Raw genomic sequence first — 17025 nt, 5'->3', positions numbered from 1 at the left:
ACTGACAGCAGGCAGGCTGGAGGAAGGGACTCTCCTTGCAGGCTTGATGATTTAAGAGCCCATAGAGGGGATGTTTGCTTCACAAGAATTGTGGGCTGCCTGTAGGCACCACAGATGCATTCTAGAGGGAGGACTTCAGTGGGAAGCCTGCAAAAAGTTGGAGCCCTTGGTCATGGAGCTGCAAAGGAATGAATTCGGCCAACAGCTTGAATTAGCTTGGAAGTGGATTCTTCCCCATTGAAGGCTCCAGATGAGAATGCAGCCAGGCTGACACCTTTATTGCAGCCTTATTCTGAAACCTGAGCCCTTGACCATGGAAACTATGAAATAATATGTGTTAAGATGCTAAATTTGTGATAATTCATTATACAATAGTAGAAAACTGGTACAGTATTTATTGCCAGTGAGAAAATGTGCACTTTTAAACAAAAGTTATAATATTGAAAGACTCGATTAGTTCATTGCAATGTCTCAATTAGTTCATTACCAGTTTCACAGCTTCCCAATACAGAATTAATTTTCTCATGAGATTGGTGGTGGGTTAATGAATGCCATCTTTTTCTGTTGTATAAAGAAATGTGTCATTATTTGTAAGATCTGTATAATTCAGTGAACCAATATTTTCAAAATGAACAATTTGTGAAGCTACCAAATCAGTACAGATGATAGGTAAGAATGCAATACGAGCAATTAATTTTAAAAAAAACTGTAAAAATTTTATTTTGAAGTTTTATATCATTTCCACATGTAATACTTTCTCTAATACTTTGTAATCAATTTATTCAATTGTTTTCCATTTCTGCAGATCTCATCAATATTTTGCTAGATTCTCATGTCAGTTTCTGCATTCAATCTGTTGCTAAAAGTATTTACTTTTAATTTTGAAGTAATTGTAGATTCACAAGAACATACAAGAAACGTACACCTTCAGCCAGCCTACTCCGATGTTAACATCTTGCATAAGTGTAGAACGTCATCAAACCCAGAAAATTAACATTGGTACAATCTGTTGAGCTAACTCAGATTTCACCAGTTATATATGCACTCATTTGTGTGTGTGTGTGGCTCTGTGAAATTTTATCACATATGTAGCTTTGTGTAACCACCACCTTCATCAAGAGACAAGACTTTATCATCACCTCTAGACTCCCTCATTTACCCTTTCACAACCAAACTCTCCCTTCTCACTGTGTATCTCGAACCACTAGTAACTAACAATCTGTTTGTCATTTCTATACTTATGTTATTTCATGAATATTATATACATGGAATCTTGCAGTTTGTATGTTTTTGAAATTGGTATTTTTCTCCACTCAGCATAATTTTCTGAAGGTTTATTCAGGCAATCAATTCTATCAATAGTCTGCTCTTTTTTGTTGTTAAATAGTATTCCATGGTATAGATGTACCACAGTATGTTTAACCATTTCTCCTTTGAAGAACATTTGGCAGTTTCCAATTATTTCTTTCTTTTTCTTTTCTTTTTGACAGGGTCTCACTCTGTTACCCGGGCTGGAGGTGCCATGGTATGATCATAGCTTACTGCAGACCTTCTGGACTCAAATGAGCCTCTTGTCACAGACTCCTGAGTAGCTGGGACCACATGTACGTACCACTACACCCGGCTAATTTTTTTGTTTTTCATAGAGATGAGGTTTCATTACGTTGCTCAGGCTGGTCTCAAACTCCTGGGCTCAAATGATCCTCCCACCTAGACCTTCTAAAGTGCTGGGTTTATATAAAGGCATGAATCATTATGCCCAGCCTGGTTTTTGGTTATTTCTAATAAAGCTGCTTTGGACATTCATATACAACCTTGTATCTGGTAATAAAAAAAATTTATTTCTTTGAGATATATGCCCAAGAGTGTAATTAATGGGTCCTATACTAAATCCACCATAATTTTAAAAGGAACTACAACATTATTTTCCAGAGAGGTTGTACTATTTTACATCCCACAAGCATGTCTGAAAGATTCAGTTTTTCATGTCCTCACCATAATGATGCATCGTTGTGGTTGTAACGTATGATTTTTAATGGCTGAGGATGTTGAACATCTTTCTGTGTGTTTATATGCCATCTGTATGTCTTCCATGAAATGTCTGCTCGTGACATTTGTACATTTTCTAATGTGATTTTTTATTGTTAAGTTTTTAGAGCATTTTATGTATTCTGTATATCAGTCCTTTGTTGGATAAGTGATCTGGAAATATTTTCTACCTGTCTATAATTTGTCTTTCTATTGTCTTAACAGGATGTTTTACAAAGCAAAAGTTATTTAATTTTGGTAGATTCCAACTTATCATTTTTTTTCTTTTTAGAATTGTCCTTTTGGTGCCAAGTCTAAAAACTCTTTACTTAGTCCCAAGTCTCAAAGATTTTTCCTGTTTGTAAAAAATATACTTTTTCGTTTTTAATTAAGCCCATTGTCTATTTTGAGTTGTTAATTTTTGTGTAAGGAGTAATGTTTAGATTGAAGTTAAATATTTTACCTATGGCAGTCCAATTGTTCTAACACCATTTATTTATTGAAAAAGTGGCCTCTCCTTCATTGTATAGCTTTAGCCTTGTATTAAAAAAATAATTGGAATATTTGTGTGGATTTCAGAGTGTATATTCTGCTTCACTGATCTGTGTGTCTGTCCTTTCCCTAGTGCTGTGCCACCTTGATTAATGGAGGTATAGAGTAGTCCTTAATATTGGAAATAATGACTCTATTCTATTCTTGCTTTTAACTTTTTGGCTATTTTAGGACATTTTAAGTTTTCATAAGAATTGTACTAAAGCTATAGATCAATTTTAAAAGTATTGACATCTTTACCATGTGGAGTCATCTAACAGATAAGCACAATATGTCTCTACAATTAGGTGTTCTTCACTTTCTTTTACCCATTTAGATTATATTCACCATATAATTCTTGTACATATTTTAAAATGTATAGTGTTAACTTTCTATAGAGAAATTTTAAATAAGCATTTTTTTTCAGTTTTTACTTCTTTATCATATGCATGTAGAAATGCAATTGATTTTTTGTGTTAATCTTGTAACCTGTGACATGTTGAACTCACTTTTTAGTTCTAAGATGTTAGAAAATCTCTTGGCGTTGTCTATATAGCAAATCACATTTTCTGTAGAGATTATTTTATTTTTTATTTTCTGACAAATGGATTTTAATGTAACAAATTTTGAACAATTAGTTAATGTTTTTTGAGATGCCATGTTGCAACTTATCTTTAAGAAAGTATGTACTACTTGCTGAATTTGGCATAGTGTCAAAGAATATCCATAATTATGTAAAAAGTTATTAATCCATTTTTCAAACTACATCTTTATGAGACCAGATTGTCTTTGTATACTTCAGCCAAAATAACATAATACAAAAGATTGGATGCAGAAGAAAATATAAAAATCCAACTATTGTAACCTAAGGGTGATGCCACCTCAAGCTGTAACAGACTTTGAAGAAAATGTTGAACGCATTTGGAACTCCCCCAAAGGAAAGCACCATTTCTGTGTGTTGTGTTTTGGTCTTGCAAGATTTTGAGGCTTTTCTTGCTTTTTGGAGGGCAGCTAGGCAGACCGAGGTGCCTTCCCACTGGCTGGCGCTGTGGCGGTGGGTACTGCTGGGTGAACGCTGTGCGGCGGACAGTGGGGAGGTGGGCTCTTCAGAGTTGAGCACTCCATAGGTGGACGCTGAATGAACAAGTCCTGACAATGGCGAGGTGAGCTCCGTGGAGGTGTGTAAGGTACTGGGCACTTTGGGTCCACGTCTCTACGCATTGGAGGGGACCACGTAGATGGAATTACAGGCGGCAGTAGAAAAGACTGAAACTTAGGTGAGTCTAAAGGAAATAGGTAAAGGTGTTAGTAGAGGTAAGATAAATCAACGCTTACGTAATCCTGGGAAATTCTCTAATCTAAGAAGATAGTCTCTAATCATCTAAATCTATAATTATGATAATAAATGGCTTCTGACTTCTCATTTGGCATTTTTGTTTTCCTTTTTTTCACCATTTTCATTTTTTTCACCATTCTAATCCATCATTCAAAGGAAATTCTGCTTCCCTGAAACAACAAATGTTGGTTCAAATTCTGAATTGTGTTCAGGAGAATTATCATCATTACATACCATGAAACTAAAGTGCTCTAGAAAATGATCCAGATGCTGCCACAGGAGAACTTTCTTATCTCATATTCTGACATTTTTTGTATGTTTTCTTGAAAAAAAGAAAGACCTGGGCTGGATGTGGTGGCTCACACCTGTAATCCCAGCACTTTGGCGGCCAAGGCAGGTGGATCACTTGAGGGGGAGTTCGAGACTAGCCTGGGCAACATGGTGGAACCACATCTTTACTAAAAATACAAAAATTAGCTGGGTGTGGTGGCACATGCTTGTAATCTCAGCCTACTTGGGAGGCTAAGGTGGGAGCCCTGGAGGTGGAGGTTGCAGTGAGCAGAGATCATGCCACTGCACTCCAGTCTGAGTGACAGAGCAAAACTTGGTCTCAAAAAGCAAACAAACAAACAAAAAAAAAAAAAAAGAAAGAAAGAAAGAAAAAGAAAATTAAAAAAAGACACGAATACCAAGAGTTCTGACTTTCTTGCTTCTCTAATACGGACCTAGAATCTAATTTTAAGAGTGGTAGCTATGAAGAATATCCAGTTATACGGGCAGGCAGCCCCATTCATAAAGAAGTGGAACAGCCTATACTAGGCTGGGCTGTGATTTCCCACCTAACACAAAAACCCTCTGGAATTCCTAAAAGGATCAGGCAGTTGTGTTGCTACATTGGGGCAAAGGCTCAAGATTGGAGGTCCCGCTTCACCTGGCAGTTTGAATGACTGTAGCAACTGGACAATTAGAGAATTCTTTAATTTTAGGTCAATGAAGCTCACTCTTTTATGTGTTCATTCATAAAATTTTCTGCACACCCACAGTGTCCCACTAATTGGAACACCTAAGTGAAGAAAAATGACATTCCCTTTCCTCCTGAAGCTTACATGCTAGTGGTAATGATTGGAGGTTGAATGGCAATAAATAATACATAGAATGATAAAGCAAAAAATACATATTACTGCTATGGAAAGTAAAGTAGTGTGAGTAACTGCAAGAATGAGAATGGGTGAACTGGGTTGTTATGACTTGAATGTACTGCCAACTTAGGCCTCATTAAGAAGCTGACATTTTGGCAGAGAAAGGAGATGAGGGAGTTGAGACATATGGATGTCTGGAAAAATAAATAGTTAGGCAAAGAGAATTTCTAATAAAACAACCTGAAGACAGCCAGGCGTGGTGGTTCACACCTGTAATCCCAGCACTTTGGGAGGCTGAGGCGGGTGGATCACAGGGTCAGGAGATCGAGACCATCCTGGCTAACACAGTGAAACCCCGTCTCTACTAAAAATACAAAAAATTAGCCGGGCGAGGTGGCTGGCACCTGTAGTCCCAGCTACTCGGGAGGCTGAGGCAGGAGAATGGCATGAACCCTGGAAGCAGAGCTTGCAGTGAGCCGAGATTGCGCCACTGCACTCCAGCCTGGGCGACAGAGTGAGACTCCATCTCAAACAACAACAACAACAACAACCTGAAGACAGAAGCATGCCCAGTGTGTATGGAGGTCAGAGTGGAGAGACAGGAATGAGTGAAGGAGTGAAAGGGATAGGGAAAAATTCTGGGGTTTTACTCTGGAGGCTGAGGGTTCTGCGGTATCTGCCTGGCACAGGGACTATTCAATGATATCTCTCCTATGGACTCTACTTTGAGCAGTCTGCAGAAAGCAATTCTAGTCTGCAGAAAGCAATACTAGTCTGCAGAAGCAATTAAAGTATACTAAAGAATATCTCTTCAGTGCTCAAATGTTCCTACAATCTTCAGATATTTCTATTTTTGAGAGCTTCTGCCCTACAGAGGAAGAGTTACCACGTAAGGATTGATTAAAGTCATGGATAAATGTCTTTTGAGAATAGGAAAAGTATTTATCCAGAATATTTTCCATTAGCAGGCATCAGTTCTTATGTAGACTATAGCAATTAAACATGTTATTATTTATCAACTAAGAATAGTCTGAGTCTTTATTTGGTTCCATATCTTGGCTATTTTGGGTAGTGCTGCTATAAACAACTAAGACTATCCTTAGCTGATAAATAATAACATGTTTAATTGCTGTTATAATACATATTTTAATCAATCTATATTAAAATAATTTATAACTTGCCTATTGATGCTATTATTTCATAGTAAGTTTTAACCTAAGGCCAGTCTAATTTTTTCATTAGTTCTTATCAGTTTTGATAAAGCAAAATACAAACTAATTATGAGGTATATGTGCATTGGGACAATGCACAAATACAGATGCTAAAGTTTAGGAAACAGTACTCTGCTAATATGCTTTATAGCACCCACAAAAGAGCTTCATTTTCACCTGTTCAAGATACACAGTCTTCTCAATCAGGTCCTTATGTAACTCTTCCTGTTCCAGAAAACTATGATATTAGAAGACCAACTATCTTCACCCACAGCCCCTACCCAACATGTGAGAGTAGAGAAGGTCAGGAAAAACTCGGTAAAAACTTTCAAATTTTTGTAAATTCTGTAAAGTAAATTCTGTCCAAGGGTTCTCTTAAGATATCTAAGCATTTACAAGCATGGCCATGGATGTTAATGAGCACAGAAGATGCTGCAGACATATGGCACAGAGAACAGTAGACCAGGGAGTGCCTTCTAGACAGCAGACTCAAGGGGACGAGGGGCTTGACATCCTTGTTAGGTAGGATTTCAGATTCACTGCAGATCGTGATTCCCATTCTTCATCTTTCACATGGAAGTTTTGATTGAAGCTTTTCAGCCCGGTTTCACTATGGCATGTTGCGTTGGAGACAGGGGTAGAGAGAGTTTGCCTTTTAAAAATATTTTATTTTTAATTGATATAACTGTACATATTTATTAGATACAGTGTGATATTGTGATACATGTATGCAATATATAATGATAAAATCTGAATAATTAGCATCTGCATCACCTCAAACATCATTTCTTTGTGTGGAGAACATTCAAAATCCTCTCTTCTAGCTATTTGAAAATATAGAATAAATAATTGTCAACTATAGTTAGCCTACAGTGCTACAGCACAATCAAACTTATCCTTCAATTTAGCTATATTTTTGAATCTATTAGCCAACATCTCCCTATCCTTCCTCTCCCCCACCCTTCCCAGCCTCTAGTTACCACTATTCCAGTCTCTACTTCTATGAGATAAACTTATTTAGCTTCCACCTATGAGTGAGAACATGTGGTATATAGCTTTCTGTGCCTGGCTTATTCAGTAAAGGTAATGTCCTCCAGGCTCAACCATTTTGTTTCAAATGACAGGATTTAAGTATTTTTTTTTTTGTGGTTGAATAATGTTCCACTGTGTATACATGCAATATTTTGTTTATACATTCATCTATTGATGGACACTTAGGTTGATTCTATATCTTTGCTACTGTGGGTAGTGTTGCTATAAACAAGGGAGTGCAGAGACCTTTTCAATATACTGATTTCCTCTCTTTCGGATGTATACTCAGAAGTGGGTATGGTAGTTTTATTTTTAGTGTTTTGAGGACCTGCCATATTGTTTTCTGTAGTGGCTATACAAATTTACATTCCACCAACAGCGTACAAGTGCTCCTCTGTATTTTCATCATCAGAAGCATTTTTTTTTTTTGTCTTTTTGATAATAGCCATTCTAACTGGGCTGAAATAATATCTCACTGTGGTTTTGATTTGCATTTCTCTGATGATTAGTAATATTGAGCATTTTTAAATATACCTTTTGGGCCATTTGTATGTCTTCCTTTATGAAATGTCTGTTCATGTCTTTTGCCCAAATCAATTTTTTTTGCCAGCAAATAGTATTCTGGTTATTAATCTCTTGTTGGATGGATAGTGTGCAAATATTTTCTCCCATTCTGTAGGTTGACTCTTCATTTTGTTAATTGCTTTCTTTGCTGCACAAAAGTCTTTTAGCTTGATGTAATTCCATTTGCCTATTTTTGCTTTTGTTGCCTATGCTTTTGAGTTCTTCTCCAAAAATCTTTGCTCACATCAATGTCCTGTAGCATTTCCCCAATGTTTTCTTCTTGTAGTTTCACAGTTTCAGAGATTCTATTTAAATTTTTAATCCATCTTGAATTGATTTTTGTATATGATGAAAGGCAAGAATCTATTTTCATCCTTCTGCATATGGACGCCCGTTTTCCCAGAACTATTTATTGAAGAGGTTGTCTTTTCTCCAGTTTCTGTTCTTGGGGCCATTTTTGAAAGCCAGTTGGATGTGACTATGTGGATTTATTTATGAGTGCTTTATCTGTTACATTGGTTTTTGTGTTTTTTTTTTTTTCCTGCCAATACTATGCTTTTTTTGTTACTATAGCTTTGTAGCATATTTTGAAGTAAGGTAATGTGATGCTTCCAGGTTTGTTCTTTTTTGTTCAATATTGCTTTGACAATTCTGGGTCTTTCGTGATTCCGTGTGAATTTAATGATTGTTTTTTCTATTTCTTTGAAAATGTTATGGACTTTTGAGAAGGATTGCATTGAATCTATCGATTACTCTGGGTGGTAGGGTCATTTTAACAATATTAATTCTTCCAGTCCATGAACATAAGATATCTTTCCATTTTTCTGTATTCTCTCTCATTTCTTTCATCAGAGTAATACAATTTTCATTTTATAGGCCTTTCACTTCCTTTGTTAAATTTATTCCTAGGCATTTTTTGTGGCTATTTTAAATGGGATTGTTTTCTTGATTTCTTTTCCATGTGGCTCAGTATTGATGTATAGAAATGCTACTGATTTTTGCATGTTTATTTTGTATCCTGTGACTTTACTTGTTCATTTATTAGTTCATAGAGTGTTTTGGTGGAACCTTTAGGTTTTTCACTATATATGATCATGTCATCATGTCATCTGCAAACAAGGATAATCTGACTTCCTTCTTTCCATTTTGGATGGCTTTTATTTCTTTCTCTTACCTCAGTGCTCTATCTAGGACTTCCAGTATTACGTTGAATAGAAGTGGTGAGGGTGGGCATCCTTATCTTGTTCCAGATCTTAGAGAAAAAGCTTTCAACTTTTCCCCATTCTGTATGATGTTAGCTGTGGGTTTGTCACATATGGCCTTTATTGCATTGAGGTATGTACCTTCTATACCTAATTTGTTGAGAATTTTCACTATTAAAGTATGCTGGATTTTGTGAAATTTTTTTCTGTGTCTATTGAAATGATCATAAGTTTTTTGTCTTTCTTTCTGTCAATGTGATGTATTGTATTTATTGCTTTGCATATGTTGAACCATCCTTGCATCCCTGGAATGAATCTCACTTGATCATAGTAGATGATCTTTTTAGTGTGCTGTTGAATTTGGTTTGCTAGCATTTTTAAGGACTTTTGCACCTATGTTCATTAGGGATTTTGGCCTGTAGTTTTCTTTTTTATTCATGTTCTGGTCTTGTTTTCATATTAGTATAATGCTAGCCTTATGGAGTGATTTTTAAATAATCATCTCTTCAATTTTCTGAAATAGTTTGAGAAAAATTAGTATTAGTTCTTCTTTAAATATTTGGTAGAATTAATCAGTAATTCCATCTAGCACTGGGCTTTTCTTTGTTGGGAAACTTTTTAAAACTGCTTCAATTGGTCTATTCAGGGTTTCTGTTTGATCTTGGTTCAATCTTGGTATATTGTATGTGTCCAGGAATTTATTCATTTCCTCTAGGTTTTCCATTTGTTTGTTTGTTGTTGTTTATGATACCAGTTGTAATGTCTCTTTTATCAATTTTGATTTTATTTATTTGAGTCTTCTCTCAAAAAATCCACTTTTTGTTTCATTAATCTTTTGTAAAGCTTTTTAGCTTTTATTTTATTTGTTTCTGCACTATCTTTAGTATTTTTGGGGGGTTTGGTTTGTTCTTGCTTTGCTAGTTCTTTAGGATACATATTAAGTTCTTCATTTAAAGTGTTTTTTTTTCTTTTTTTGATGTAAGCATTTATTACTAAAAAAAACCTTTCCTCTTAGTATTGATTTTGCTATGTTCTATAGCTTTTGGTATCTTGTATTTCTATTTTTATTTGTTTCAAAAAATTTTTATTTTTTTAATTTTAATTTTTTTCATTTCTTCATTGACCCATTGATCATTCAGGAGGGTATTGTTTAATTTCCATATGTTTGCACAGATTCTAAAGTTTTTCTTATTATTTATTGATTTCTAGTTTTATTTTATTGTTGTAAGAAAATATACTGGATATGGTTTTGATTTTTAAAATTTGTTGAGATTTGTTTGTGGTATAACATGTGGTCTGTAATATTTTATGTGCTGATGAGACAAATGTGTGTATTCTGCAGTTGTTGGATAAAATATTCAACTTTTACGTTTTACTTACAGAAGTACGGCGTGTGCATGCTCATGCATGTGTGTGTGGAGAGAGGAACATGTGTGTCAGCTTATGTTTGTATGGGAAGGGGGCTGAAGATCACCTCTCTTAGGGTTCTTCTAGGGCAGGTGGTATGGATTCGAATCTCCTTCTTCCTGCTGCAGCATCAGGTATCTTCACAGTAGGCACTCGAAAAAAAAAAATAGGACTAAGGTGATTAAGTTAGAGAGAGGGAGAGAGAGAGGCAGAGAGAAGTGCATGTGTGCGTGTATGTCAGTGTTGGGTGGTTTGGGAGATTCAAGTGTGTGAAGGGGTGTGTGTGTGTGAGTGTCTGGATTTTGGAGATCTATGTGTGTGTGTCTCTGTGTGTTTGAATGTCTGTGTATGGGAGTATATCCTTGTGTGAGAGTGGGGGTGGATATGTGTTTGTGGGTATGGTGTGAGTGTTCAAGTGCTTGGCTCCATGTGTTGGGGGCATCAGAAAAGGAAGATGAGTGCAGAACAGATCACTAGGCTAGACTATGCACAAGCACTATTTCTTTGGAAAAAAATTTAAAAAGGAATCAACTAAACACAGATGATGATGGCCTGAAGCAGGCACCATCTACACTCACGTGCGACTCACTGCAAGTCATTAAGATATAAACATTAAGGTGAAAGAAAAAAGCCTTGTTCTAGCTGTGCCTACCCAAAGTAACAGGTTGGGTGGGTGGCCCTGAACACACTCCCATTGCCAGCCCAGCAGTGTCCCGTGTGTACAGCAGCCATACACATTCACACACATTCTCAGTGTCAGGATCGGGCACCTTCTGACTACAGACGTCACAACCAGCCCTCATAGTGTTTGTTCCTGCTTCACACTGAGAAAGCAACAGAGACTTAATCAGTCAGTGACACACACAGCCAGATGTGGAGTTAAAAGTTATTTATTGAGGGAAGACCAGGGATGGTTCACTTGATCCCTTCCCATATCCCTTCTCAGATGCACCCTGAACAACAAGAAGACTAGTTTAGTCAGTGAGACTTTCAGCCTTACTCAAAGGCACAGGAGCCCTCCAGAGTGAGGGAAAGGAATATCTTTTTGGAGGTGCAAAGGGGGGATTATGATTCAGGGTGACAGCATGCTAACCACAGGGTCAATAGGCAAATGATATTCATAAGCAGAATGGGGTAAGGTGTTCGGTATCCAGTGGCTGGCTCCTCAAGGGCATGGCTGCGGACCACATTACTTCTGCTTGGTCTTCTGGTGGGCTGGTGCTGGAGTGACCGTTGAATGGCAGGGCTCAGGCACCTTGGGGTGGCAGGGCTCTGGAAACTTGGGCTGGCAGGGCTCAGGCACTTTGGGGTGGCAGGGCTCAGGCACCTTGGGGAGGCAGGGCTCCTTGGTTTTGGGGATGCATGGTTCCTGGGGTGGAGGCTGGCAAGGCTGTTTCACCTGCTGCTGCTGAGGCTGAGGGGGTGGGATGCAGGGCTGCTTCTGCTGCTGGGAATTCATGCTTCAAATGTGTTTTTTTCTGGAGACAGAATGCTGACACAGTGATTCAATTAAAGAAAGATGGATACAAATTCAATGCCAAATAGATTTTATTTTGGGACCCTTTAGAAGAGAAAGCCTTTCATCTCCCCTAGCCCCCTCAGTACATTTAAAAATGAAATAAGCTTGGATAATTTTCAGGTCCTTTTAAGAGGAGAAGCTAAGAGGCAATTTCTTCTGCTCCATTTTATTGGAGTTCTTTTCTTGGCTCCCTTCCTACCCAAGTCATCTTATATCTGTTCTGGAAAAATGTCCTAAGAAAGCTGGCTTCTGAGGGACGTGAGGCCCGCATATTAGGTCTTTTGGAAAGTGGCATCAGGCCACTGCAGTCTATCCTCTCCCAGCACCATGTAGAAAGCCTGTGACTTATCGGATGGCTTTATATTCATCTAAGCCCCTACGGTTTTGCTTCTGGTCTGTGCTTACACAGTTCCTTCCAAATGCTTTTCTTCCCATCTCTGCTTGTCCAAACACTCCTCCATCGTAGCTCACATCACTTGAAACCCCCAGGAGGGTCTCCCTGAGCAAAGTTTCCCAAAACTGCACAGTCCTTCCCTGCCCCTCTCCCTCCTACCAATTATTATCTACTTTGCATTTCATTTATTCATACGTATGGTTATATATATATATATATTACCTTCCTGCTAGGTTTTATGTTTGTTAAGTAAGTATGTTAGGCATTGATTTGTCCAAAGTGCCTAGCATACTGTCTTAAATGGAATAAATGCTCATTAGAGATCCATCCAATAAATTTAAAATTCTGTAAATATCTTAGGGGGAAATTGCAGTGTTACTGAGAGTGCTCTGGGCCTGAACCCTAGTTCTGCTATGAACTTCCCATGGACACTTGAACAGTCTCCTCCAGGAGTCCCAGTTCAATGACTATCTACTGAGGTGGGAGCCCTAACCATCTCTAAGGTCCTTTCAAATCTAGATTGTAATTTAACTTAATAAAGATATTCCACTATTCTCTAACTCCCACTGAAACCCTGGATTAATCTTCTTACATATATTTGCCTTTGGCTAATTTCTAATAATGAAAAAATAAACAAGAATTCCCAGTTTGTTGCAATCAGAGACTTACCTGGTGTATGGAGCAGAATGAGCTGTGTGGTCCCTTGGGTTTGGTGTGAAGGCAATGGCCAGCTGACTTTTATAAGATGAACGAGCCCTGCCTCAAGGAAATAGAAGCTCTCAGGTGCTCTGTTTTCATTCCTCACCTGTCACACATGACTCACACTACCATCCTCATCACCGTTTGGCTCAGCTTTTGTGATGAATGCCATCTGATATTTTTTGCCACTGGCTGGCTGACAATGATGTCACTGGCCTAATTTTCACTGCCGCCCTCATCCTCAGACCCAGGTGCAGGGCTTGCCTTGAGGGAGGGGTGAGCAGCAGGCTTCGTGGAGAGTTTTATTAGTTAACCCTGGGGGGAGATCTGAGTCCTGTTGAGGCCTTGTCACCTGCTGTCCTTGTCATTGAGACGGTTCTGTGGGACAGAGCACTCTTGCACACATGAATGGGTGGGAAAGGGAGGGGGAGCAGAGGAACTGAGGTGGGCATTCCTTGTCTGCCTTGGTGAAGGTGGAAGCTAGAAATAATGAAATGGCCTGATTATAGACCCCTTGTCTCAGAGTCCAAGACCCTTCCATCCATTTCCCCCATCTTTTTCCCAATTCCATTAAACTACACATATTCAGAATAATTTACTGATGGCTCTCCTACCCACTCCTCCCTCTCCCTGACTGGTTGCTAATGTGGGAAAACCTGCTTTCCTTCACCAACCACACCTTTATCCTTCTCCTACTTCAGGAAATTTCAGGGGCTAATCCTTCTGGGATCACCTTTTCCCTCCACTCCACCCAGACATCTGGCCCTGGCCTTTTCCTCCTTTCTAATCAGGCTAGACTGCCCCCAGTCTGAAAACCCAACCTTTTCTACCTGCCTCCCCGCAGCCCATCCATGGGGTCCTCAATGCTGAATCCGTCTCAACTTTTGCCCACTTCCAGCTCCAGCCCCAATTCCTAGAGATCCTGCTGGCTACAAGATTTTCCTCCTCCCTCTGGGTCTGTATCTCCAGGGGGCTTTCCGAGGGTCAGAGCTGTTCCTGCTCAAACCAACGGTGTCCCCACCACAGTGTTTGTTTCCTCATTTATTCAACAAATCTCAGTGGGGAGCCTAACATATGCCCATCATGCCTGTCATTCTTTGATGAGGAAGCCCACTTTCCCCCTACAGACCGTGAACTCCCCAGGGTAAGAGACAGAGCACAGTTCAGAGCCACTGAGATTATGGATCTCAGAGAGCCTTTAGTCTACACTCCTCAAGGGATGATTGGGGAACCTCAGGTCACAAGAGGTGAAATAACTCAGCAAGGTCAAAAAAACAAACCCAAGGAAGAAAAGAATTATACACATAAATCCTGTGTTCTCCTTTGTTTTGATTCCTTATGACTCCCTAATGTCTAAGGAGGAAATTAAGCCCAGGTGGAAAATTGATTAGAGGTGGAAAGGGGAGCCCTTCTTGGCTGAGAGCTGGACCACTCGTAGTTCTGGAAAGTTTCAGGAGTGGCAGTGTGAGGACACAGAAAAAGCTTTGCCTTGTGGGTGAGCCTTAATTGATGCTAAGATAAATCCCTTTAAGTAGAAATAAAGATGCTTAATATTAGAGTGGCTCTAAACAGTGGGTGTTTCTAGCTCTGCTAAAGTAGGAAGGGCATGAATTAGAATAGGTGGAAATAAGGTTCAGTTTATCATCACTCAGGGCACCAGGGTCGGAGAGAGGAAGGGAAAAGCCAAACTTAAAAGTCAAAAACTAAAGCCAAAACTAAAATGTCTGCTTCAAACCTGAGTTGCTTTCACACTAGGGGAGCTCTCAGAGTGACATCGCGACACAGCTGAGGTGAAGGCACTGGGACAGGCAGTAGGTGATCAGCCCCTGAGCGCCTGCACACACTTGCTGTCACTCCATGATGGTCAGATTCTAAAGAGTCTACCCACCAAGGAACTTCTCTTTCCTGGGGACACAAGAACAGGGATTCCCTCAGTCGTTCCATAGGCAATTCCCATAAAACTGAGGTCCCTGATTCAGAGCTGCACTTGAAACACAAACTGTTACTAGGTGTGGCCTTTGGAAAATCCAAATCATCCTTAAAACTTAGGTAGTTCCTCCTCCTCATCTAACCCCTCCTTTACCCAAACACACACCTAAATGTTTGTGGAGTACCTGCTGGCTCCACAGCTGGTGAACTTGAGGCCAAGGTCAGCCTCCCACTGTGTCCATGCGGCTATTGGTCCCTATCCATCTCCATCTTCACACAGTGCCTGGCATGCAGAAGCTGCTTGGTGACTGGCAATTATAGACTGACTGCCTGGCTGGCTGGCTGACTGAATAAATGAATGAATGACTGAATGGTGTTATTTGTGAAGACAGGTTCAGAGTCTACTTTGAGAATTACCTAGAAGCTCTGGTACAGAGTCTACCTACTGCTCTTCCCATCCACCTGCTTCATTGTCAGACAGTTTAATGCCCCACCTTGCTCCGGGCTGGTGCCAGCCCCACCGGTACACCTGAGTTCCAAGCCTCTTGCCTCACTTTGCTCTCTCCTAGGTTTGTGCCCAGGTCCGCTTGTTCACTAAATCCCCACCCATGAGCCCTGACAGCAGGGGCTGCTGGAACCTGTTGCTGTGTCTGGTAGGATTCTCAGTCCTGCAGGAACCTGCTGCCTTGTCCTCTGTCCTCTGGTGTCACCCAGCTTGTCTCAGGCCCTGGATGATCTGAAGCCAGCTCCGATGCTGGTGTGCTCTCATGCCCTCCCTGGACCTTAGCCCTGGATGCAAAGGAATTTCCCTCTCCCTGGTTATCAGTCCTGACTAGACAGTCCTGCCTGCCTCAACATGTGCTTCCTTCACCCCACCCAAGCCTGCGTGGGCTGCAGACTCTGGAATTTTCTCTTGGTCTCTGGCATTCTTCTCCCTGTGTATCTGAAGCTTCCACAGTGACTTGTGTTAATCTTCCCTTAGAAGAAACTTTGTTTCTCTGCCACTTGGGTTGAGTTAGCTGTTGAATCGGCCCCACAAACTCCCACGTAAAGACAGGGGGAAACTGGGTGGCTGCCAACAGTAAATACAGCTCCCCAGATTTCTCAGCCTTGCACAGGAGCCCCCACCTAGGACACGAGCTGCTGCTCTTCTGACATCGAAAACTGGCTCTCATTTGTCCCTGGAACTTCCACTGGCTCTGAGCAGTGCCTTAGGTTCATCAGTCATTCCCAGAGCAGGGAAGATGGACAGCCCTAAGTCTAATCAGTGATCAGGCTTTTCCCAGCATAGATTACTCTCTCCTTCCCACTACCCTAAAGTCCAGACTCTACAAAGAAGGTCATGAAGAATTTGAACTCCAGGTCTTTTCCTGTGGAGACTGCATATCCAAAGCATGGTAACATATAGAAATATGCAGTATTAAGACTTTTACCCCCCACCCTTTCTCTGATCACCTTGAGAAGCAAGGGAGACCCCAAGAGTGTCACCTGCTCCACTCAGGCCATGGTAATTTAAAAAACGTCTCTATAACACACAAGGTCTTCATCTGAGAAAGGGCAGGAAAAGGAGAAACACCAGATCCCAGGTGTTAGGAGCCTCCTGAACACTTTGGCCCAGCAGGAGGAAAAGCTAAGTTTGCAAATGTGGGTGCAGAGGTGGAGGGAGGACAGGAAATCATAGCACCCGAGAAATTCTACTCAACCCCTCAGCCTAGAGAGAGGGAATGATCTGGTGTGATGGGGGAAAGAACTCGCTTCAACCTTCACAGCCTCTTTAGTAGCAGAATCAGACCAAAACCTGGGATGCCCAATTCCCTTTCCTTTCTACCGTCTCTTTAAGAACAGCGCATACCTCTCACCCTCACTGTTTTTATTGCTAGTCCTTGAACGGATGGATAAAAAATTAAACTTGGCTTCTCTAGCTTGAGGGATATAGAAATAAAAGGACCCAGGCTTAATGTCTGGCCCAGCTGTTTCAAAGCCTTGCCATGCCCTTATTAGTTGGATGACCTTGAGCAAGTTGCCTAACCTTTC

General features: G+C 40.1%; 1 protein-coding gene across 2 annotated transcripts; it reads right to left on the bottom strand.

The window, feature by feature from the left end:
- Positions 1 to 11324: 11324 nt before the first annotated feature.
- LOC105508917 (cornifin-like) lies at positions 11325 to 13075 on the bottom strand. Of its 2 annotated transcripts, none has more exons than XM_011937941.1 (2): positions 13033 to 13075; positions 11325 to 11928 (listed from the first exon to the last, which is right to left on the bottom strand). In XM_011937941.1, the coding sequence occupies exon 2, from the start codon at positions 11907 to 11909 to the stop codon at positions 11640 to 11642; it is 270 nt and encodes an 89-aa protein (XP_011793331.1). In that variant the 5' UTR covers positions 11910 to 11928; positions 13033 to 13075; the 3' UTR covers positions 11325 to 11639. The 2 variants fall into 2 exon arrangements, with proteins under 2 accessions (XP_011793331.1, XP_011793330.1); XM_011937940.1 differs by having other exon boundaries at positions 11325 to 11942; positions 13033 to 13070.
- Positions 13076 to 17025: the final 3950 nt, after the last annotated feature.

Source organism: Colobus angolensis, unplaced genomic scaffold, assembly GCF_000951035.1.
Source record: "Colobus angolensis palliatus isolate OR3802 unplaced genomic scaffold, Cang.pa_1.0 Scaffold169, whole genome shotgun sequence".
NCBI lineage: Eukaryota > Metazoa > Chordata > Mammalia > Primates > Cercopithecidae > Colobus > Colobus angolensis.
Note: the sequence above shows the minus strand (reverse complement) of the source record. Positions and strands in the feature narration are given on the sequence as shown.

What these genes read in the sequence shown, in the direction of transcription:
- LOC105508917 (XM_011937941.1), bottom strand. Translation starts at nt 11,909, where the DNA reads ATGAATTCCCAGCAGCAGAAGCAGCCCTGCATCCCACCCCCTCAGCCT.